This window comes from Triturus cristatus, chromosome 6, assembly GCF_964204655.1.
Source record: "Triturus cristatus chromosome 6, aTriCri1.1, whole genome shotgun sequence".
Taxonomy (NCBI): Eukaryota; Metazoa; Chordata; class Amphibia; order Caudata; family Salamandridae; genus Triturus; species Triturus cristatus.
Window position 1 is genome coordinate 1,395,910,538 of NC_140589.1, and position 25,094 is coordinate 1,395,935,631.

At 47.8% G+C, this 25,094-nt stretch overlaps 1 protein-coding gene across 7 annotated transcripts in view; it reads left to right on the plus strand.

Annotated features, from left to right (window-relative positions):
- The window catches only part of RALGAPA2 (Ral GTPase activating protein catalytic subunit alpha 2), a 1,855,355-nt gene that overhangs the window by 730,501 nt on the left and 1,099,760 nt on the right, over positions 1 to 25,094 (plus strand). For all 7 annotated transcript variants that reach the window (XM_085612413.1, XM_085612412.1, XM_085612410.1 and 4 more), the window contains 2 exons: positions 5,288 to 5,372; positions 15,994 to 16,170. In XM_085612413.1, coding sequence (XP_085468539.1) covers positions 5,288 to 5,372; positions 15,994 to 16,170 — 262 coding nt within the window. The remainder of the gene's footprint in view (positions 1 to 5,287; positions 5,373 to 15,993; positions 16,171 to 25,094) is intronic.

The following is a 25,094-nucleotide window of genomic DNA, read 5'->3' on the forward strand; positions in this document are numbered from 1 at the left end:
GTTCGCCATCACCTGCTCCACTGGCGTTCCATCACGTCGGACAGGTGGGTGCTGCAAATCGGCCGAAGGGGCTACTCCCTCCCCTTCGAGACGACCCCTCCAGCCATGCCACCACAGTACCACCGCATGTCGGGGGATCACTTGAATCTTCTCTGGGAGGAAGTTACGGCCCTCTTGGCCAAGGAGGCCGTCGAGCACGTTCCTGGTCCAGAAGTAGGTCGTGGTTGCTAATCCCACTACTTTCTGGTTCCCAAGAAGGGCAAAGGGGGCCTACGCCCTATCTTGGACCTCAGGAGCGTCAACGCCTGCCTCTGGAAGGAGCGGTTCAAGATGCTCACCTTAGCTCAGGTTCTGGCTGCCCTAGACCCGGGAGACTGGATGGTAGCGTTGGACTTGCAGGACGCTTATTTTCACATCCCGTCCTGCCGGCCCACCGGCGTTACCTGCGGTTCACGGTGGGTCAGGAGCATTTTCAATTCACCGTGCTCCCCTTCGGCCTCACCAGTGCCCCTCGGGTGTAAACAAAAGTGATGGCGGTGGTCGCAGCTCATCTGCGCAGATCAGGGGTTCCAGTCTTCCCCTATCTCGACGACTGGCTGTTGAAGGCGGGTTTGCCCCGGCAAGTCGTCTCCCACCTCCAGACTACGGCTGACCTCCCGCATTTGCTGGGGTTCTCCATCAATGTGCCAAAGTCACACCTGAGACCTTCCCAGAAGCTCCTCTTCATCGGAGCGGTTCTAGATTCGGCACAGTTCCGGGCCTATCCTCCGGAGCAGCGGGTCCGGGATATTCAGGCTCTGATTCCCATCTTTCAGCCTCTATCCTGGGTTTCGGTCAGGTTGGTGCTGCGGCTTCTGGGGCTGATGGCCTCCTGCATCCTGTTGGTGCATTACACCAGGTGGCGAATGCGGGCTCTGCAGTGGGACCTGAAGTTTCAGTGGGCCCAGCATCGTGGCAATCTGTCCGACCATGTCTTGATCTCGGAGGGCACTGCGAAGCAGTTGCAGTGGTGGCTCACGAACCGCGATTGGGTCAGCGGCAGATCCCTCTCCCTTCCCCAACCGGAGCACGTAGTAGTGCCGGATGCGTCCCTCCTGGGATGGGGGGGCCACATGGGGAGGCGGAGATCAGAGGACTCTGGTCTCCAGCGGAGACTCGGCTCCATATCAACCTTTTGGAGCGGAGAGCGTTCCGACTTGCACTGAAGGCATTCCTTCCCGTTGTCCGGGGAAGTGTGGTGCAGGTGTTCACGGACAACACCACCGCCATGTGGTATTGCAACAAACAGGGCGGGGTGGGGTCGTGGCCCCTTTGTCAGGAGGCTCTGGGCCTCTGGACATGGCTGGAACATCAGGGCATCACCCTGGTGGTTCAACATCTGGCGGGCTCTCTGAACGCCAGAGCAGACGAACTCAGCCGCCGGTGAATGATGGATCACGAATGGCGTCTAAACTCTGACGTGGCGCAAGGCCTCTTTCGGCAGTGGGGAGAGCCTTGGTTAGATCTATTCGCCACCGAAGAGAACGCACAATGTCCGCAGTTCTGCGCGTTGGAGTTTCCAAGGCGGCACTCGCTCGGGACGCCTTTCATCACGAGTGGAGTTGCAGTATGTTGTACGCCTTTCCGCCTATACCACTTCTGCCCAGAGTGCTGAAGAAGATCAGGCGCGACCGGGCCCAAGTCATAGTGGCTCCGGATTGGGCACGAAGGTACTGGTATCCCGAGCTACTCAGTATGTCAATCGATCCTCCGACACGACTGCCTCTTCGGGAGGACCTTCTGTCGCAGCAGCAGGGGACGGTTCTCCACCCAAACCTGTCCAGTCTCCACCTCCATGCGTGGACATTGAGCGGCGACAGTTGATGCCATTTGGCTTGCCTCCTGAAGTCTGTGATGTTATTCTGGCAGCCAGGCGTCCCTCCACTAAAACGGTATACGCCTGCAGGTGGAACAAATTTGTGGCATGGTGCACAGCAAAGGCTGTGGATCCCCTTTCTGCCCCTCTTTCTGAGGTTCTCCTCTTTCTTCTCTCTCTAGCCCAGCAGGGCTCTGCTCTGGGCACCTTGAAAGGTTATCTATCCGCTATTTCTGCTTTCTTACGGCTTCCTGATCAGCCTTCTCTTTACAAATCCCCTGTTGTTTCTCGTTGCCTTAAGGGCATTACTCACATGTTTCCTCCTGTCCCCTTCGTAATGCCTCAGTAGGATTTAAATGAAGTCTTGACCTTTCTGATGTGCGCTCCCTTTGAGCCTCTTCACAATTGTCCCATTCGTCTTCTGACTCTTAAGACTGCTTTCCTGGTAGCTATCACCTCGGCTAGACGGGTGAGTGAGCTCCAGGCGTTATCTTCTAAGCCTCCTTTTCTTTCTGTTCATCCGGACAAGGTTGTCCTCCGGACTCGTCCTTCCTTTCTTCCAAAAGTGGTAACTCCCTTTCACATCGGGCAATCTGTCACCTTGCCCACCTTCTTTCCGCCTCCGCATCCTTCGAAAGAGGAAGAGAGGCTCCACCGTCTGGACCCAAAACGGGCGCTGTCCTTTAATTTGGACTGCACCAAACAGTTCCGGGTGGACGACCAGCTTTTTGTTGAATACGTGGGTGCTAAGAAGGGAACGGCAGTACACAAGCGGACCATCTCACGGTGGGTCGTATTGTGTATAAAGGCTTGTTACTCCTTCGCTAAAAAGGACCCTCCTGTAGGGTGAGAGCCCATTCCACTCTGGCCACAGCGGCTACTACTGCCCTGGGACGGGGAGTCCCTTTGCAGGACATCTGTCAGGCAGCAACTTGGGCCTCGCTGCACACGTTTGCCAAGCATTATTGCCTGGACAGCCAAGTCTGGAGAGATGGCTTCTTTGGCCGTTCTGTTCTCCAGGACTTTCTGGTGTGATCTTGGTTCGCAGACCCACCACCGGGGTTGGTATTGCTGGGGTATGTATTCTAAGGTGAGGAATCTAACTAACGTGTTTCTTTCAGAGGAACAAGTTACTTACCTTCGGTAACGATGTATCTGTAAGAAACATTAGTTAGTTAGATTCCTCACCGACCCACCCATCCTCCCCCTTCTGCGAACCGTCATCTAGGGTTAAGGCTATCCTTTCTAGGGCCCTAGATTTTTTGGCACCAGTGTCGGTCTCTTGCATGGCTCTGCGTTCCTGGCGCGGAAAGCTATGTACAAGAACTGACGTCAGCGCGCGAGGGCAGCGTCCAAGTACTCCGAAGACGTCATTCCGGCGCACGACGACGCCGACGACGGACGCGGAGCCGCAGACGACGCCTAACGACGCGCAAGGGGTATTGCTGACGAAAAATCTTTCCGGATCCAGCCTGACGCCTGGGGATATTCTAAGGTGAGGAATCTAACTAACTAATGTTTCCTACAGATACATCGTTACCGAAGGTAAGTAACTTGTTCTTTAGACCCACCACCTGGTATGGTTTATTGCTTTGGTTATCTATTCAGAAGGTGAGGAAACTGCAGGTAGAATGCTACATCAGGACAATTAGTTAATTACCTTTGGTAACAATCATTCTGGTAGATAATCTGTCTACCTGCAGTCAGGTTCCTCACCAATCCCAGGCACTTCTCTTTTCTGAAGGATGTTTTAGTCTTCTGAATCTGGTTCCAAGATATAATTGTTGCACTCCATGTTCATTGTTGAATTAAGCTGACCTCTTCCCTGCCTCTAGGGCCCGACAAAATGGAAAAAGAACTGACGTCGGCGCACGGGCATGGTGCTTTGTGACTTATAAGCTTTGTTGTCAACCTGACTAGCTCCTTTCCTGTCGTTGAGGGTAGGCCCCTAGTTTGGGCTTGTGGTATGCACTTGGAGGGGCTGCCCGCGCAGTGGGAGAAGATTTGGGCGGGATGGCCCTCCTATAGGGGCTTTGATACAGGACCCACCCCAACACGAGTAGATTGGGAATAAGATGCACCAATTACCTAGACGCCTGAGGCGACAAATCTGTACTGGCTATCTCTAACTTAGATCATTTCTCCTTATGTAGTTTCTGAAAATGTCTTTCATTCTATTTGATGAGAAATGTATCTTGGTCTTGAATCTCTGTATGCTGCCCAATGTTCTGTTTTATGCATGCTCTTTTTTTCTTTTACTTAAAACAAAACAAAATAAAAAGATCCTACCAAGGTAGAGAAATTGAAAAAAAAGTGCAGCTTGCAATATGGTAACTGGCAGAGATCATGAGGATAGTGACTGTGCAGCCGGAGTCCACTGTGGTGCTTCTCAATTGCAGAGAATTCAGCTCCAGAAGTCTATGGTTAAGATCCTCCTCTAGGGAGTGGTGCAAACTAGCTGAAGGTCTAGGGTATGCTTACTCTACTATTTGTGTGTGATGGAGCAAGGAGTGTATTGTTGGACGACTGCATGAAAATGGTCGTGATTCTACTTCACCCGATTTTTTTGTGGTGAGTATTCACTGTTTGTGGCTTAATAGGCATTCCTTGGTTCCCGTATGTTTGCTTGCTTAGCTCACTTTTGTGTGTAGGTTACGGTTTGATGCTCATTTGCTGGTTATGCTCGAACTGTTTGAGGACCTACTTTTCCTGCGTTCTGCCCTATGGCACTGTAGGCAACATTCAAGTTACATTGTGTAGGCCACATTTGGGGTTTAGGCCACATTTAGGGATCAGGGGCTAACTCAAAATCAACTGTGGAGCCAAGAAATGTAATATATTGCTGCCTAAATCTATTGTGCCTTTTGGTGGTAACGTGTGGATATTATGAGGTATTCCAGTAACACTTGTTTATTAATGGATTTATTAAAATGTTTCTAAGAGACCAAGTCATCACGAGCATTACTGCCGTTATTAGATTACTAATTTTAACAGCACCACTGATCAGCCTTCTTGTTCGTGGATTTTCTTAATCAGTATTGTGAGTTAAAAAAACGAAAAATGATAAAGTATCTAGCGGCTCATTTATCAGTTTTTGTGAACATAACTTAAATACTGTTCCTTGTCAAACAGCTGTTTTAAACTCCCAAAACAGAAGTGTCATTGTTGGGGGCTTTGCTGTATAGGCACTTCACCCATCGTGGATCCGCTCTGCTCAGAACCTCTGAGGTGCCTGTCTTGAGGCTCCGTTCTGCTACCTCTCTGTGTAGTCCTAACTGCTCCGCTCCCATTTACTCCTAGTCCACCACACTCCCCACCTTGCCTCTTTAAATTCCTCTGCCACCTGCGTCTTCATCCGCACTCTGCATTATGCATGTCCATGGGATATTTTTATGTATTTTCTTCATTAAATTCAGAATTGTATGTTTCTAGATTTTACTACGACGAAGTAGTAGCCCTGGTGAATTAGACTGGCATCCGGAAGTGCACCCACTGCAGGAAAGGAAAAGAGGAAAGAGTAAGTTTCATGAAACAATTAAGGGGGTCTCTGTTGGAAGGGTGTCATTTGTTTTATTATCATGCCTTCTGAATTGTAGACACCTTTCAAACGTTTTGGACTATGTCCGTGTTGAAGACCTACTAGCCCTCTTGCCGCATACTGTGGTATGTCTCATCATATGATTAGCAACAGTTTGAAACACATCCTAACTGTACACGTTATATTCCCTTCAGCAAAATCAAAGTGCCTTACTTTGCGAACTTCCTCCCACAACAAACCGATAATGCGGCATGATCGATACTAGCTGGTATCAAACACTTACACGCCATACCTTGGAACCATTCAAAGTTTTGAGTGGGTGTTGGTAGTATTTACTGTTGTTAAAGTTAGATTATCTGTAATAAGCTACCGTTAATATGTGTCATGCCCTCTTTTATTCGGTAATCAGTAATGATAAAATATTATGTTGTTTTTGTTGTCTGGCTACATTGAGGTAATTGCTGTATGCTATATATACCTGTCCTAATATGCTACTGATCTAAGGTATGAGTATTACTGCAAGCAAGTGCTGTTGGGGAAGCGGCTTAACGCTGAGCACAAAGTGATCTTACCGAAGGCCTGCTGCTTCATTTATCCACACTGACCTAATATGGAAAGCTTTTGGGACCCTAGCGGGTATCAGAGCGCTTTACATACGGTTTGTGGAAGACGTAGGTAGATAGTTACAGGAGAAAAGTGAAGCAATCTACATCAGGAACACAAATGCTTGCTGAAGACATAGGTAGATAGTTACGGGAAAAAAGTAAAGCAATATACATCAGGAACAAAAATGACAAATTGGCGGGTGACACTGGGCCGTAACAGAAGCCAGGTAGGTAGTAGCTAAATCAGCTAAACAGGATAGGGGACAAAAGGAGAAAAGCTTCTAGTTCAGTGCAGTGTTCATCAGTATAGCTTTCACTTCCCTTTTGAAGGCCACTGTTGAGGGAATCAGTCTTGTTTCCACTGGTAGGGAGTTCCAGATTCTCGGGGCAATGCCAGAGAATGTACACTTGTAGGTTTTCCGTTTTTTAAATTTCTTCGGCTTAAGGAGCAGTGTGCTGGTGCTCCTTGAGGTTCGGGAGCCACCCGATAGTTCTAGCTTATTTGACAGGTAGAGAGGGGTATTGAAGTGTAGTGCTCAATGTGTCATACATGCAATTTTTAACTGGATCCTTGCCTCAAATGGAAGCCAGTTGAGCGATTTCAGGTCCAGCCAGATGTGGTTGGATTTCCTGGAACCAGTGACGAGTCTAGTCGCAGCATTCAGGGATGCTCCGAGGAGGGCTAAACTGAGTTTCGGAAGTCCGCATAGAGTAGCACTGCCGTATTCGAGTCTTGAGATGACTGGTGCTTGCACCGCCTGTTTGAAGTCATCTTGTGGAAGGTAGGGTTTGCGTTTTCGTAGGATGATTAATTGGAAGTTCTCTCCTTTGGTAGATGCTCTGATATGATCTTGCATGTTTAGGTTCTTATTAAGCACAACTCCCAGTGATTTCGTGGAATGAATGATGTGGGGCGTGCAGTTGAGAGCGTTGAGGTTTCTAAGATATTTCACAACAGTGGGGGTTTGCCTAGTGGGAGAGACGTGGAGGAATTCGGTTTGAAGGGCGTTTAGTTTGAGATGGTTGAAGGTTAGCCAATTTAAGGTTTTGAGTAGGGTTCCGTTAAGTGACTTGATATCTTCGGGCGAAGATATTTTCATGTAAAGTTGGGTGTCATCCGCGTACATGTGATATTGGATGTTGGAAGCTTTGAGGATTACAGTCAGAGGTTCAATGAAAAGGTTGAAGAGCATGGGGGAGAGTGAGGACCCTTCGGGGACACCCAGCGTGCAGGGACTGGAGTTGGATAGATTTTGATTGGATTTGACTCTTTGCGTTCTGTTGTTGAGAAAAGAGGCAAACCATTTTAGGACATTACCTGAGAGCCCCATCCTGCATTCCAAGAGGTTAAGTAGGTTGTCATGTTTGACCGTGTCAGATGCAGAGAAGAGTTCAAGTAGTATTAGTAGGCAATACTGGTCCAGCAGAGTGAGAGCATCGTCCACGATATGAGTGATGGCCGTTTTAGTGCTGTGGCCAGAGCAGAAGCCCGATTGGAATTGCGTGAAGAAGTTGGAAGTGCTCAATGTGTCTGCGCAGTTGTTCATGTACACATTTCTCTAGGCGTTTTGCCAGGGTAGGGATGTTTGTTATTGGTCAATAGTTATTCAGGTCTTCAGGGTCGGCCGTGGGTTTTTTGAGAATAGGGAGAACTAGGCCCGCCTTCAGACAGTCCGAGATCTCACCTTAAATAAGAGAAGCGTTGATGATCTTGGACCAGAGCGGGACTAGTGATCCTATCATTTCTTTAAAGAAGTTGGGGGGGGGGGGGGGGTCATTGAAGTGATTTGAAGGTTTCAGGGACGAGAGTGAGCTGAGGATGTCTGTCGTTGAGGGGTGTGAATTGACTCCAAGAGGCATTGTTTTGGGGGGAGAGACAGGGCGGCGTAAGAGGGGGGGAGGGTAAGGAGGAGTCGGGAGAGGGTAAGAGTTCGATTAGGACTTTAGGTCTGATTCGATCTGACTTGCCTTTTCACGGAAGAAGTCAGCGACGGCATCACAGTTTGACTGAGGGCAGGAGATGTGTGGGGATTGGCCAGAAGTGTTATTGGATTGTTACTTAATCAACTCAAATAGCCTTTTCGGGCGATTTTTGGCTTTGTCAAGTTGGGATTTGAAGACGTTTGCTTTCGCTGTTCTGATGAGTTTGTTGTATCTACTCCTTTTTAGTCTTAGAGTTTTTAGTAGACCAGTGGATGGAGCGGATCTCGAAGCACGTTCTGCTAATCTCAGGCTGCGTTTGTCAGCATTTAGGTTGTCATTGAACCAAGGTTTGGAGTCTTTGATGGGTTTTCTTTTTAGTTGAAGGGGGGGCAGTTGCATTCAGGACAGACAACATGGCATTGTTATAGTGCTCAGTGAGGTTGTGAACGTTGGCCATGTTTGCAGGCTGGAGTAGGGAGATATTGCAGTGAAATATGAGCTCATTTACATTAGTATTATGGAGCAATATTTTCCACTGTTTTATTTAGTGGTTGTGAACTTTTAAAGTTCCAGCTTTCAAGGATACGGAAGGTGATATAGTGATGGTCCTACCAGTCACAGGGGAGAATAGATTTGAGCCGGATGGAATTGGGATTGGAGATGATTAGATCTAGGGTCGAGCCTAAGTTTTGAGTGGGACTGTCACAGTATTGGGTCAGGGAGAGGTCAGTTAGGAAGTTTTTGAGAGTATTAAAAGCCTGATCATGCGGGTCATTCCAGTGGAGATTAAAGTCCCCAAGGAAGATCTGGGGACAGTGTCGGCCCAGGTTGGAGGAGATGGTTTCCATAGTTTGTTCAGTTAGAGGGAGATTGTCTCCTGGAGGGTGGTAGAAGATGTGCAGGCTGCATAAGGGTCTCTGCTTGCTAGTGATGTCTATGCATAAATATTCACAGGATGAGAGATTAGCTGAGGGGGACTGTTTTGCTGAGAGTGTTGTGGTAGATACAGGCTATGCCACCTCCCGTTTTCTTAACTCGATCGAGTCTGATAATGTTGTGGTTAGGAGGGACTAGAACGTCAAGGATGGGGCCTGAGGAGTCTGTGAGCCAGGTTTCTGTGAGTATAAGGAGGTCAAGTTCCTGAACCAGGATGAGATCTGCAAGGTCTGTGGCATGTTTCACCGCTGATCTACAGTTGAGTAACATGCATTTCAGGTATTATTTGTGGTCAGTGAGCGAGGGCTGCGTAATGGGGTTCTGCATGAGGTTATTAATGTTTAAGGCATTGTCGTTGAGTCTGGGAGCTCTTTGCGGGTTAGATGTGATGTTTTGTATAGCCTCCGTGTTGCCTTGCTTGAGATTGGTCATTCCAGGGGCATTTAAAGGGGCATTGTAAGCTCGGAGGAGGGAGCGAATATCTGGTTCTGATAAGTGATTTTTGGATCTGGCGGGTCTAGATGGGGCATTAGGGTAGGGAGTGGTAATCCAGTTCTGGCCTGGGGGTTTCTACCCAGGGGCAAACAGTAACATAGTGGAAGGCGATGGTAGATTATGGTGGAGTTGGATCATATGCAGTATTTCCTGCGATCTCTTGTAGGATGAGAGATCAAGGGCCAGCTCTGCGGTGGTGTTAATGAGATTTTGAATGACAGTTTTGAGATTTAGAAGTTCCTGGTTTATTTCCTTGAGCTTAGCAGCAGGATCCGCTTGTGGATCATGGCCCTTGTGAAGGGGAGGAGGAGTGTTGTACACTAGGGTGGATGTAGGCGAGTTCAATGAAATGGGACGAAGGGGAGGAGGATTGTTGTTCACTAGGGTGGGGAAGGCGAGTTCAAGGAAAGGGGACAAAGGGGAAGGGGTACAACCCCGGGGGAGGATTTCCGTCTCTGATGTACAGGAGAGCAAGGTAAGTGGATGCTAGCAGGGAGGTTAGGGGGAACTGCTTTCCTGGTGTAGGGTGGGCGAGCCAGCGATGTAGAAAGGAAATTATGTAGGAGAGAGCTAGGAGGAAAGGGAGTGGGGGAGGTGTAGGAGAGGTGATCAGGGCTAAGGATGACAATTACTCCGGCATTACGGGAATGAACTTGGTCAAGACTGGGTGGTCGGGGCACTGTGGTTGAATCTGAAGAGCCTAGGATTAGAGTTAGAGGGTGAAGGATCTCTGGATTGCCCAGGAATTAGTTAATTTATAGCGATTCCTTTCACTGACTAGGTCAGACAGCGCTTCGATTTTTTTATTTTTTTTAATAAACTTTTTTTTATTGGTTTACAACACAAACCGGATACCGGCACAAGCAGTATGAAGTTACTATAAGATTTTCCCCCCTCCAATACTAATATCAGCATTGTAACATCCACGTATAGACAAAATGAGAATCATTACAGGCATTAAATCCAAACCATATCTGATCCCTCAAAAGAGAAAATGCTACCCAAAGAGCCCGGAACATAATGTGATAGGTAGCATGAGTTAGGAAATGACAAAGACAATACAGCTAAGGGGGAGAAGCCATCACCTCCACTGTCAACTGGGCCATCAATGTTCGTCTGTCCCTCCGGAGCTCCACCGTCTGGGAAATGCAAATTTTCCCCCTATATTTGTTCCATCATCCCCATTTTTGATCCCATTTCCTGGGGCAACCCCGACTCTTAAACACAGACTTCTCTGCAATCATTTCGGTGTCCATATCCTTTCCCCAGTCGGCTAGGAGCGGGACCGCCTCCACCCCCCATTTTTGCGCGATATTCCGTTTCGCAATGACAAAGCCCATTGAGGCCCAAGTCTGTGCGGCTTGGGATAGGTCAGTTGCCCCCCCAAATATTGAGCAGGCATAGTTGGGGCGATTGCTCAATGGACTTGTCACTCGCCCGCGCAAGCTGGCGGGCAATCTTTCCCCAGTATCCCTGAATTCAAGGGCATTCCCATAGTATGTGATAGTAGGTACCCACTTGATTGCAATGGCGGAGTCAGAGTGGGTCAGGGCGTCTACCTATTTTGAACAATAGTGTGCCGTCGAAGTAGACCCGGTGAAGTATCTTGGACTGGAGGAGTCGCATGCGCATGGTAATAGCAACTTCGCGAGGGGAGGCCAGTGCGTCCCGCCACATGTCGTCCTCCATCTCCCCCAGGTCCCTTTCCCAGCCCAGTCGTAATTTTTGCATCGGGTCTACACGGTTGTTAACTAGTTTCTTATAAGTGAGTGAGATGGCTTTGCGCTCCATAGGATCCAACACCAACCGGTCCTCTAAGGGGGAAGAGGCGGGGAGGGGGCCCTCCTTCAGCAGAGCAGAAGATACAGCATGCCTGATCTGCAAGTATCTAAATGCCTCCGATTTAGCCAATTGGTATTTCTGTGAATGTGGCCAGCCTCCCCTTCGTCCAGATATCCCTGATTGCAGAAATCCCAATTGTATCCCATTTGTCAAACCCAGAGCATGTACTAAGATGACAGAGAATATCGGGTTCCCATAAGGGAGTCGCTTTCGTCAAACGATTATGCCATCCCACCTTTCTGGTGACGCTATGCCAAGTCTCGACCGTCCGTGCCGTGGGCCCGGTTAAGTTGAATTTGCGAGGATTGGTATATGACACTCTGTTGTTACCGCCCCGTCCCATTAACCAATGGTCTGTTCGGAAATTAGGGTCATCATGAGGACCGAACACCCATCTGTTAATTGCGATCAACTGGCACGCTTGATAATAAAGTTGTAAATCCGGTAAACCGATGCCCCCATCATACCACCCCATTGTAAGTTTGTTAATCGCAATTCGTGGCGTGCGATCCTCCCACAACAAGCCCCGTAATACACTATCTATTTGGGAAAAATAAGAATCTGGAACCGGGTTCGGGGCATTTTGCAAGGCATAAAGGAAGCGTTGAAGTGCGAGCATTTTAAATAAGAACGCCCGCCCCAGGAGAGTCAGAGGGAGAGAACGCCAATGGAGGGCATCCGACCTAAAGCGCTGAAGAGGTCCGAGCAGGTCTTTTTTCAAAGAAGAGGTCGACCTCTGGGGTGACGAAGATGCCTAGATACTGAAAACCCCAGGGGGCCACCGCAATCTCGTAGCCCCGAGGACTCGCCGGGGGAGCACCCCATAGTGCATACATCTGGGATTTGGACCAGTTTATACTATATCCAGAGTAGGCACCAAAGATGTGGAAAATATGGAACACCCGTCACAGTGAGTGCACGGGGGAAGCCAGATTTAAGAGAATATCATCTGCATAGAGTGAGATCCGGTCCTCATGAGTTGCCGTCCACTTAAGCCCACGTATCCCCGGGTCACCCCGAACCCACACCGCGAGCGGTTCCAATACTAAAGCGAAGAGTAATGGGGACAAGGGACACCTCTGTCTCGTGCCCCGATGAAGAGTAAAAGTGGCGGAGCGATGGTTATTGACAATGACATGTGCAGTGGGTTGGGTATACAAAAGTCGGATCCAGCATATCCATTTGGGTCCGAACCCCATGCGGGCCAATACGGCAAAGAGAAAATCTCATTCTATGGTATCAAATGCCATAGAGGCATGTGTTGATAATAGGATTGCGTCTTCTTCTAAAGTGGGAATCCTACCAAAAACCCCATGCACCCATCGCAGATTTCGAGCCGTGTTTCTCCTGACTGATCCGGATGGACCAAGTCATTTACATAAGGAAGGAGTCGATTTGCCAGGAGTTTAGCCAGGATCTCGGCCTCGACCGTCAGGAGGGAGATGGAGCGATATCATGCACAGTCCTCGACAGGCTTATTTGGTTTGTGAATGACCCCAATGGCCGCGGTTCGGATATCAGCGGGGAGGAGGCCCGACTCGAATCATTCAGTGTATAGATTCAACAGATGTGGCGCGAGGAGTGAAGACATGGGTTTAAAAAGCTCGATGGGGAGCCCATTGGGACCCATGGCCTTACCAGATCGGACATCCTGTATAGCCTTCTGAACCTCCTCTACCATAATGTCCGCCTCCAGGGTATCCTTATCTTGTGGGGAGATGGTAGGAACGTCAATGATGACTAGGAGGTCAGCCGAGAGTGGGGCCTGAGTTGTGGGCATGCTGGTATAGACCTCTTCATAATGGGCCGCAAAGGTGTAGGCTATAAGTTGAGGGTCGGTGAGAAGCGTGCCCACCGGATCGGCTATAGCATGTACCCATCTGGCAGCTTGTTCCCTCCGTTCAAGCCACAACAAGAGCTTGCCTGTTCGCTCGCCCTGTTCATAAATCCTATGGCGGGAAGCCAGAGAGCTCGCCATGGCACCCTCAAAAGGAGCTGTCTATAATCCTATCTCTTGATCGCGAGGCTGTGTTGGGATGTGGGGTTAGGATCTCGTGTAATCGACTCCTCCAGAGCAGAAAAATCCGCCTCTAAGTCAGTCGTCCTCCTAGACCGTTCCGCCCTGTGCCCTACCACTGATGACAATGCCCTGCTCTTTATGACTGCCCCAAAAGCCCCCCAAAGTGTCACTGCCGAGTTGACAGAGCCCACATTCTCAGCTAAGTAATATTCTGTGTCCTTACAGAGAGTCTCTTTAATATGCGGAATCTTGAGTGTCCAGGGCTGTATGCTAATGGAATAAGGGCGACCTGTTCGGCGGAACCCCAGGATCGCCAGAACAGGAGAATGGTCGGAAATCCCACGGGCCTGACAACTGGATCCAGTGAAAACATGAACATCCTGGGCATGTGTGAACATGTAATCAATCCACGATTGGCTACCGTGTACTCCTGATTGGAACATGAAGCGTGTGTGCAGCGGGTTGAACCACCTCCAAATATCTACAACCCACAGGGCATTCGCGAACTCCAACAATCGTGAGCCTCTATGCGGGTCCCCCCGGGGCGGGAGACGGTCCAAAGAACCATTCATCGGAAGATTAAAGTCCCCTCCCAATATCAACACCCCCAAAGACAGTTCCAGCAATAGGGTGCCCACGTTCCGCAGCGTCTGGTGCTGCAGTCCGGGGGGGCGTAGACAGAAATAACATTGATGAACCGGCCCTCCCAGGAGCCCGTCACTGCAGCATATCTGCTCTGAGGGTCGGTCCAGGTGGCATGGATGATATAGGGACAACCCCTCCAAAACCAAATCCCCACCCCTCTGGAACCTGAGGTGAAGCCGGAGTGAACCATTAAGCTATAGCCTTTCCTATTCAGGGCCCTACAAGAGTTCCCCACCAGATGTGTTTCCTGTAGCAACACAAGATCAAGCTCAACCCGCTTAATGTACTGCAACACAACGCCCCTCTTAATTTTGTCCCCCAAATCATTAATGTTCCACGTGGCCGCGTTAAGCGTAACACCTTGGGTCATCACGTCAAGTCAATAAGAATCAAATAGTCCCAGGTTATCAAGCGTGGCCGAAGACGGCCAGAGTGGATGTCTCGTATGCCATGAACAATTGCACTGCCTGTGAGATTGGAGAGATCCGTATTAGAATGTGCCAGTACCCAACATGAAAAAACACATATTAAACAAACCCCCATCATCCCAATAGAACACCCCCCCTCCCTGCTGAATGGGTCTGGAACCCACCCATCCCCCCCCCCCCCCCCCCCCCCCCCAACTTGCAGAGTGCCTGTCGCCCACCCTCAGCAACCTGTACAACCCCACTCCCTAGAACAGGGGTGCGGCCCGGCAAGCCTTTCTTGGCGGCCCGCGGACCTTGCAGACATCGTACCGGTGTTTTTAGTTTTTTTTAACAGTGTCAGCAAACACAGACTCTGCTCTGTGGGGGCCGGGGATTGAAGCGCTAGTCAGATTGGAGCTGCTGGGGCGCTAAGAGGTGAAATACAACAAAGCCTCATTATCATGCAAATGGCCTCTTAAAGACCTGTGAAGTACTCTGGTGGGGCGGTGTGTGTGCCCTGGAAGGGAAGCTGCCTCAGCTGCAACACAAGCGGAGGGGGGGGAACGGGGGGGGGAGAGGTGACAAAGAATTACAAGAGAACAGCAGGGTGTGAGAGTCCGGTAAGGGGACAGAGGGTGACAGAGGGCAGTAGGGAGAGACAGAAACAGGTAGAGACTAACAGAGACAGGGACACACAGAGACAGATAGGCAGAGACAGACAGATAGAGGCAGAGACAGACAGAGAGGCAAAGAGAGAGACGGAGAGGGAGGGCGACGGAGAGAGAGAGGGCGACGGAGAGAGGGAGGGCGACGGAGAGAGAGAGGGAGACGGGGAGAGTGAGGGAGACGGGGAGAGTGAGGGAGACGGGAAGAGTGAGGGAGACGGGAAGAGTGAGGGAGACGGGAAGAGTGAGGGAGACGGGGAGAGGGAGGGAGACGGGGAGAGGGAGGGAGACGGGGAGAGAGGGAGGGAGACGGGGAGAGAGGGAGGGAGACGGGGAGAGAGGGAGGGAGACGGGGAGGGAGGGAGACTGAGAGGGAGGGAGGGAGACGGGGAGAGGGAGGGAGATGGAGAGGGAGGGAGGGAGACGGGGAGAGGGGGAGGGAGGGAGGGAGAGAGGGAGGGAGACGGGGAGGGAGAAGGAGAGGGAGAGAGAGAGAGAGGGGGAGAGAGAGGGGGAGAGAGAGAGAGAGAGGGAGGGAGAGATATGTGTATGCCGGGTCCGGTGGCTCAGTGGACGAAGGCGTCCGCTGCAGGGACCTGTGTTCCACCTCATGGTCAGTTTTTTTTTGTTGCTCTAGCCCCGCCCCCTCCCCCAATGACGCCGCCCCCAATGTGCGGCCCTCTGCCACAAACCACACTGTAAATTTGGCCCCCAAGAGAAAGTTTGTGAGTACCCCTGCCGTAGAACCTTAGTCAGCAGAACACATCACCATCCCCGGCCCCGACACCCCAAGAATATCACATACCTCAACCAAATTTTACATATAGAGGATAAACGGCTACAGAGACCGGAGCATCACAAGCGCTTCGATTTTCAGCAAGGTTCTTGAAAGCCTTTGGGCGATTCATTAAAAGGGTGATGGTTGTAGGGTGACCTAAATGGGAACAGCTAGGTGCAGTGAAAGAGGTTTTGAGGTGCAGTAGGGTGCTTAGGCATGAAGTGTTGTAGCAAGTGGACGTAGAGCTCTTCGAAAGGCTCACTCGTGACTGTTCTGTATTGCAGGTGAGAGTGCTAATGAGACCGCTAATGGGTTCAGTCAAGAGCCGGAGAGTTCCTCAATGGCATGGCAGACCTACGACGAGGAGGACCATGACCTCAACTCACCAGAAGATGTTGCGATTGATCCAGACTCTCGTCACTGGCTTCAGCTCAGTCCAGCCGATGTAACGCTTTTGACAGGTACATTCGGACTATTTATATGTGAGGGAAATTTTGCATTGTTGTTTATTTAGTTTATGAACTTGAGCGCAATTTCTGTTAATTCATTTCACAAGCAATTTATAAGTGTTATTTCGGCTCTAAAGAATCTTAAACCACATAGTATACAGCTCAGACGGCACTTAATTCCATGCGCTACACCACATGAAGTATCTGTTTTTTTAAAATTCCTTACATGGAAAAAATAGTAAATGAAATCGTGCAATTTAGCCAAAAAACAAGCATCTGTCTGTCTATCTACTTATGTATAATTCTTAAATCTTCTAACAGCAGTAGAGAGGCCTCAGCAGAAGCTTTTGGTTGTTATTGTATTGCCTACATCCTTCATTGACACTGATGTCATCATATTCATACCCAAATAATTTCCGATAACTACAGGCAGCTCTGAAATGCATCGACTGTTTGTGCTTGAATCTAGCTTATAGAAACCGGTGTTCACTTCATTAGCTAGCTTCATACTCAATACCCTGAAGCAACAAGTGCACTGAACCGCTGGGAATAGCATGTGATACAATGTGTTTATTGTGGAAGAGACCGATCAAGCAAAATCACAGGAAAACAAGCATTTGCAATGCAATCCGTCTCGCCATTGGTACCTTATATGTATTTAGCTGTGCCACACATGTGCCTGGGTGCTAAAACATCTACTGTTCTTTAACATTGAGGGAAAGTAAGCTCCAGAAATGATCAAAGCAACAAGTGGAATACAATTAAGTTAGCAAGTTTTCCCCTCAGTTTCAGTGTCTAAGGAAGTTCAACTGAAAAGTGACGCCCTCCATTTCAACCCCTTAGAAAACGTTTAGATAACTATTAAGGGCAGATGGAAGCTGACTTTATGCATCTTGCCTGGGAGTGCGGGAGGGTGGCTGGCTACTGGGAGCGAGTGGTGCAACATATAAAAGAAATGTCTGGTTCGAATGTTCAATGTACCGCTTTAGTCTGTCTGCTGGGTTACGTCCCTCATGTAAGAGGAGTCTTGGGGAAATTTGTACGTATTGCCCTGCTCATGGCTAAGAGAGGTGTTGACATAACATGGTGCAGTAGACGAGCACCGAGTGTTGAGAACTGGGTTAGAGACATGGTTTACTGTAAAGGCACGCTGGAACTATATGCTGAGGACTTGACGTTGTCTAATAAGCCCAGGGACATCTGGGAGCCGTTGCACATTTGTTTGCAAAGACAATCCAACGCAGACACACAGAGTACAGCGGATTAAACTTTGGGTGTATAAGTGACTCATCTGAATTGTGGTACAAATCTGATTTGTCATATCTTTTTATTGTTGATTGGTTTGATTCTGTTGTATCAGGCTGTTCTAAGACTGATTGTTAATTATTTTGGAAATGCAAATAAAAAGATTTAAAAAAACAAAACTATTAAATCAGAAGTCAGACACATAACTCTAACCCCGCCCCAAGTGTTTCTCATTGAAAAACAACTCTTGATGGGCAAGTACCCCCAACTCTTCAAAATGGTTTGATGCTTTCAACTCTAATAGGATGGACAAATGTTAACAAAAAAAACTTGTATTAGTTGCCAATCAAAGGCCAACAAACCATGGACAGTCTGTAGGATGCTGGCTTGTCAAGACAATCAAAAAGGGGAGGCACGAAGGGATGACATTTTTAAGAAGAAGGACATAACTGACTTGTCATCATGCCTATTCCACGATCTCATTCTGGCGAGGGGTGGGGGGGGCAGCAATACTCCTCTGTTAATCTTCCAACTTACTAATAGTTTGCCAGATATACTGCTTGCCACCTACAATCACAATCCGGATTTACATTCACTTTACTAAACTATTGAGACTAGCATCTGCTTAGCTGAATGACATTCTTGTACTAGTAACTTTTCTGTTTGACTCCTTTGGCGGCACAATGCTGACAAGTCCTTCTTTACGCCCTAATGACGGTCAGCTTGATGAATCATTTCGATGTGAACAAAATTATTCGGCCCAGCATGATCCTCAGGTGCATTACAACATGAAGTGGGGAAATAAAAAGTATAAGCAGAATTTAGAATGGGAAAACGTGTCAAGGATTCTGAACTGACAATGATGGGGAACACCGCATACATAACGCCAGGAAAATAATTCCATGAAGACCCTAATCAGTAGCCGATCTATGTGGGTTGCTAAACTTAAAAGTGCTGTTGAGCTAGATATTTGGAAACATGACTAAGAACCCTCGGTCTACAATGCTCTCAGTTCAAACGTGCATTGTGCGGCCTTTCAGGGACTGCGGCAAGGTGGCCGTTTCCACTGGTGTTTGGGGCAGTAGTGGGAAAGAGAGAAGCTCTGTACCAATGTCTTATTCATTGGTTGGATCTAACAGGGCCTAATAGGTAATGTGCTACATGAGCTTGAACCTATAACCTTTTCCTTTTTCCTCAAATTGTATTCTACTTTTTATTCTTGATCAGATTGTTTTAGATTGACTTATAAGATCCCTGATGATGACATCTTGGGCAGCGCAGCGCTTATTTTTTTGCCGTTGATCACAGATGGCTCTTGGGTGGTGCTGGGCTGATGGCCACCTAGAAGAACTGTTAACTGAAGCTGCTGGGTACCCGTATCTGTATCCTTCGGAATCCAAATATATAAGAATTGTTGGCTTGCAGTTCGAGATGAGCACTCGGGTGCCAGAAAAGAGTGTCAGACTGAGCTGTCAGAATAGAATCCTGGGATGTCAGCTCCATTTCCAAAGCATGGACACCATGACTTTTAACTGGAGAATAAAAACCAGCAATTACGGGTGCCCGGGTCTGCGGCAGCGCTCCCAGCTTCTGCAGGATGAGTCTGCAGAGAATGGCAGAGCAGAGGAGCCGTGCATGGTGTGACCTGTTTGCCGGATAATAATGGTTTCTCAGCCCCAGTGTAGGAAAGAAGTAGCGCCTGCCCGAGCTCATCCCTACTCTGAGAAACCTCTGGGGAATTCTGGGTCACTGTATAGACTATCTACATTGTGAAAGTAGCCATCTAAGCTTCCGATGAAGCAGAGGCATCAGTGGAAGCTAAAGGGACGTACCCCGCGTGCGATACAGTTCCTCTTTCCTCATACGGAGAGGTTGTGGTCTGACGGCTAGAGCTGCCGACTTTGGTGCTGGAAACCAAGGTTCGAGCCTCGGGGTCGAGTCCACTTCCTGTGATTCTGGGCAAATCACTTAATCTCCCAGTGCCTACCAAAAAAAATAAATGAATGTGTCCTTGTGTAACCGGTGCTCATGTAAAGCGCTCAAATACCTTTGGGTTGAGTTCGCGCTATATAAATCTGCAAAAAGAAATAAATAAATACGACCGCTACTCTCGGCCAGCCTTTGCTCACCATGGTTGCCAAGTCTGCTACCCCCTGCTTTCTCTCTCGCCCCGGGCGGCAGTGTTGAGGTCCCGGGAGTAGCCGCTGTCTCGGCTCACAGCTCTCCCAGCTGCGGCTCACCCTCCCTTACGGTTTGCCCCGCGGGACAAACCAATACCGTCTGCGAGCGCTAGCGAACCGACAGAGTCCCTGCCAGTGGGAGCGGCATGAACACTGAGCAAGGACAAACGCTTCATAGCCGCTCCCTGGGAGACCGTTGCCCCTTCGTCGTTGAAGAGGCCATGTTTAAATAATTTGATTGTTAACGTAAGTGGACAGCAGAACCAAGGTCGGGGTTATGTGCTAGGTAGTTTTGAAATAATTTTAGTAAAAGTGTCTGGTGTTTCAAAGTATAATGATTTTGAAATTCAAGCTGAAGCAAAAAAACATTTTTTATTTATAATATCTAAACTAAAAATCTTTAGCATTTGTTACTACGTTTGAAAACGACCCTCTGTGACGTTTTAAATTGTTTGATATTCTCTCACGCTAAATCTATTTTCTCTATGGAAATCCCTTTCAATTCATTACCACATATATTGCCTTGCTTCAAATGGGCTCTTCCTTTTTAGAATAATTTCTATGACTTGGAAGCAAGGCGGGGGTTTTTTAGCCCCCTCGTGATGCTAAAGGGAGGCCAAGGTGTAAGGAACAAGCATTTGCAATGCAATAAGACTCGCATTTATTCAAGACCTATTACATTGGAAGCGGGAGTGCGGGCGGGCGCGAGAAGGCACGTGCACGACTGGCAGTGCGTGGGAGGGGGGCCCCAAGAAGTCACGGGCTGCGGGAGGGGGGGTAGAAAGTATTCTGTGCAGTAAAGGGACCAGTAGCCATGGAAGGACACAAATGACGACATGGCCGTCATGGTGAGGGACTAACAAGCCTAAAACCAATCAGAAGGCAGCATTTAGGACCTAAGCCAATGACACAGATGAGCTAAGAGTGGGTGGAGCTTCCACGAAGCTTCCACTCTATACTAAATACTGCATGCCTCGCAAAGCGAGTAGTGCATGCGCTGCAACGCTAGGCTCAACCTGAAAAGGAACTAATGAAGTAGGAGAACCTGCCCTCGATTAACTGTTTTGTAGAAACATAAAAAGTTTGAAGTAACACTAGGGTATTGAAAGTTGAGATATGTGTGGTTGGAGGAAAGAATCTTAAGTTCCAGAAAGAGGTAGGAGAGTTTAATGAAAAAATGTTTTCCTGCAAGATGTTCAACATCTTGCTTAAAAAACAAATAGGTGCACTGCAGGGTTCCATGGCCCCAGTAAAGCATGAAGTTGGTAGCCTTTTACTTTGTAATTAAGAGGAACTGGTTTGTGGATTTACATATTCTGGATCTAGCCTTGTTATGGGCTTTTGTTTATTATATATAATGCTCACAATATTTGCCAGAAAGCAGATCTTCAGGACGAATGTGTGAGAATTCATGAAAACAAAAGAAAAAAGCAACAATAAACACAGTAAAATATGAATCAGCCAAATTGTTTTCTAGAAAGTTTGCCCACCTTCTCCTAGGCGAAGAATCTGAGAATCACAGTTAACCACTGCCAAGCCCCACAATCATGAAAGGTTTTATCACTAAAATGGTGCCATTTAAATCTTTGTTGAAAGATAACCACATTGGGCGCTTGGCTTAGCTCTCGGGGAAGGGCATTCTGCATTTTAGCCCCCTCCAACATTCAGTATTTGCTCCAAGATGCCATATCGAAAAATACATTTTAACCCAATTCAGGATCAGAGTGGAGGAGAACTGAAAAGTATATTGAAACCCTTCCGTTAATTAATTTCTAGACTAGGCACAGACCCTGAACTTTGTTCTTCATGATCAGACCAAGGGTACTCACAAACTTTCTCTCGGGGGACAAATTTACTGTGTGGTTTGTGGCCGAGGGCCGCACCGGTGGGGGCGGGGTCAGTGGGGGTGGTGTCAGTAGGGGGGGGGGCTAGAGTTAAAATTAAAAAAACTGTGACCATGAGGTTGAACATAGGCTCCTGCAGTGGACACATTAGTCTACTGAGCCACCAGACCCGGCATACGCATATATATATATATATATATATATATATATATATATATATACTTGAAGATGAAGGATCACAAGAAAACAACAGCCAGCCAGGGCAAAAATCTGGATCCCAAAGGATACAATGAGTCACAAAGAAATAAAATATCCAAGAAAGAAGTGACTCAAACAGATAGATTCACCAAAGAACAAAAATATATTTCCACTACAACGTTTCAGCTTCCGCCTTCCTCAGGTAGTACAAGATGGTTTGCTCTGTGGCTGCACAGATGACAGCTGAATTTTCAAAAAGCATCATGAGTGAAGATCATCATGTGTATATATATATACACACATACACACACACACACATACATACATACATACATACTGGACAGCAGGAGTGGAGAAAGAAACTGGGACATCTTAAGTATTTTGGGGGCCCTGGGCCAAACCTATTTTGAGGGCCCCTGTTCAGAACAGGTTTTAATTCATGATTTAATTTCAGCTCTTTCATGCCGTCTTAGGCCAGGGCACTGACAGTATACAGGTGCAATTGTCCAAATTCTAAATGTGTTTACATCTAATGCCTAGGGATAGTGATGTGTGTTATCAATATTGTAACACATCAGCAGTTCACTAATATTACTGCAAATAATATCTGTGACACACTTGAAGATGAAGCTGCTGCGGGTGGAGAAGAGGCTGCGGACAAAGAGGACGTCGTCGGCAACACAGAAACAGGAAGCTTCCCAAAAGGCCCTTTAAAAGTCAGTTGTGAAAGCGCTTATAGCTAACTTTTAAAGGGCCTTTTGGGAAGCTTCCCGCTAGTGCCGTGTGTGATGGTACAGAGGCCGGCAGTAAACACAGAAGATGGCTGCAGGAGCATTCATAGTGAATACGTATTGAATACGTATTCACTACGTATGCTCCTGCGGCCATCTTCTGTGTTTACTGCCGGCCTCACTGGAAATGTAGAAACGGCAAGGCAAGGTCCACGGGCCACCAATGAAGGCCGTCCGGGCCGCTGGCAGCCCGCGGGCAGTACTATGAGTACCACGGCTCTAAAGTATCTTCAGAGCAGCTTGTTATGAGTAATCCGGGCCCAGGATGCTTGTTTCCGGTCCAGGGAGAACCTGGCTTGGCAGTTCGGGCTGGGATGTTCCCATGAGGCACAGGGTCAAGACTGATTTCCATACGGCTGGGTCTTAACTGGGGTGGCATGGTGAGCAAAAGAACGATGGATTTAACCCAGATCTATTGACTGGGGGTGAATATTTGATTTGCTCTGCATTCCGTCCATTTTCTGTGTGTCTTTTGTTATAAGTAATGGCTTCATTATTGGGGGAATTTTTCGCACTGACATAGTCAGTCTGAGCAGATGGACTGAGAGAACTTTATTAGTGACTCAGGCACAGGAAACCCACACTACTCTGTGTATGTTGCCTGTAAATGGCGTCTTCTGTCGGGGAATGGCCTGCAGTCACTTCGGAGATTGGCTTTTTCTTCTGCTGATTCGGTGTCCACTCTCAAGAGATCTGCTTCTGCTTCTACTTCGACCTGATTTGACCTCCATTCTTACCTGAGACTTGCCTCCTTTATCCCCTGCAACAGGCTCCACTTACGTTTGAGACCGGCCCCATGTGCCTTTAACCAGCCTCTATTTCCACGTGCATAACTGTAACCAGCCTCCATGTCCATCTGAGACCGACCTCTTGTTATATCTGAGACTGCCCTCAATCTCTACTAGAGACTAGCCTCCATTTCCGCATGCCAAAGGCTTCCTCTTGCAGTTGTGGCCGGCTTCCATTTTTACTGGCGAGATGTTCTTACAGTGCTATATCTGAGTTTCTAGTTACATGTACAAAATCCCTGACTTTCGGCCTTATGGTTAATTGGTTCGCCACAGTCACTGTATGGCACTGAAGACCCACAGACACCTACTAGATAAGCAAGATATCAGGAATTTTGAAACCTGTCAATCAGGATCTCAATGGGGCTGCCAAGTGGCTTGTGGAGTCAGATCAATCTATTTTAAGTCACAAGTAAAGCTGCAGTGTTAGAAGTGGGTGGTGTGGAGTCACTGCACCGTAAAACATTGATTGCCAAAGGGAAATAGGCCAGTTTCAGTGAAAAGCTTGTAAAAACATCCTTTGCTATGGAAACAATGCATGCCTCCCACATGCAGAAATGTTTTAAGGTGGTGTATGGTGCACTGCAAACACCTTTACAGGGTGCACTGCAAACACCTTTACAGGGTGCACTGCAATGCAGACACCGTTAAAGGGTGCAATGCAAACACCTACACTTGTTTCCTCATTGATATGCCTATTTCTGTTTTCAGCCATATTATAGTACACTACAGCCAGATGTAGTAAAGGGCAGACCCATCAACTCCACACTGAAATCCAATGAACATGTCCACTTTTAAAGGGCCTTTTGGGAAGCTTCCCTCCAGTGCCGTGTATGACATCACAGAGGCCGGCAGTAAACACAGAAGCTGGCCACAGGAGCACATGTAGTGAATACGTATTCAATACGTATTCACTACATATGCTCCTGAGGCCATCTTCTGTTTTTACTGCCGGCCTCACTGTAAACGTAGAAAAACAGCAAGGCAAGGTCCGCGGGCCACCAATGAAGGCCTGCTGGGCCTCTGTGGCCCGCGGGCCATACTATGAGTACCACGGAGTTACACCGTTGTCTTAATTTGGCAAGCAGCACAACAATACGAAAGCAGCAGCTGCGGCTTAATTACATTGTACCTACTATAAATATGGCATTCATTTTTATCAGTGGTTAACCGCCTTTGGATTCAGCCACTGAAAAGACCCAACATGAAAATTGCAAGCAAACTTTTAGGAAGCAGCACTCAAGCAGTCTTAATATTTCTTGTGTTCATCAAGGAGTCTTGATAATATAGTTCATAGTCCATCTAAATTTAAAACTGGTGCGATTCCTATAATAACGTGATGTTTTCAGAGTCAGGTAAGGGAAATCATATGTCTTCTGGGGTAGAAAAGATATATTTATTCCAGTATCAAAGATGTTGTAACCTCTCAGCCCAGCTAGCCAACGTGTGTTTTGTTCACATAATGAACTTCTTCATGGCTCGCTATAAGCGACTAGATAGTGCAATCCCTCATTACTAAGAGTTTTTCATAATTAGCAAAATCGTCTCCTGGACTTTTTTAAATGGCCTCTGCACCCATACAAAAATGTGTCTACTAGAAGACCCTTCACCGTATACACTGTGGTTGAACTCTAAAACAAATAGTAGAAAACGTGTTAGTGAAGAATGTTTTAATCTCTAGATATTAAGGAGTACCTGGAATTTAGCATTTAATCTCCAGAAGTGTAAAGTACCCCGGAAGCTAGGGCACATTTTGCTGTGGCTTATTGAATGCTGATTGTTGTAGTCATTCATATCAAATCTTTTGGACCTAAAAGAATAAATGTCTTTTGGGATTTCCTTTTTTAAAATAGTTTTTGCACCATACTATTAAAAGCATTGACGGGAACT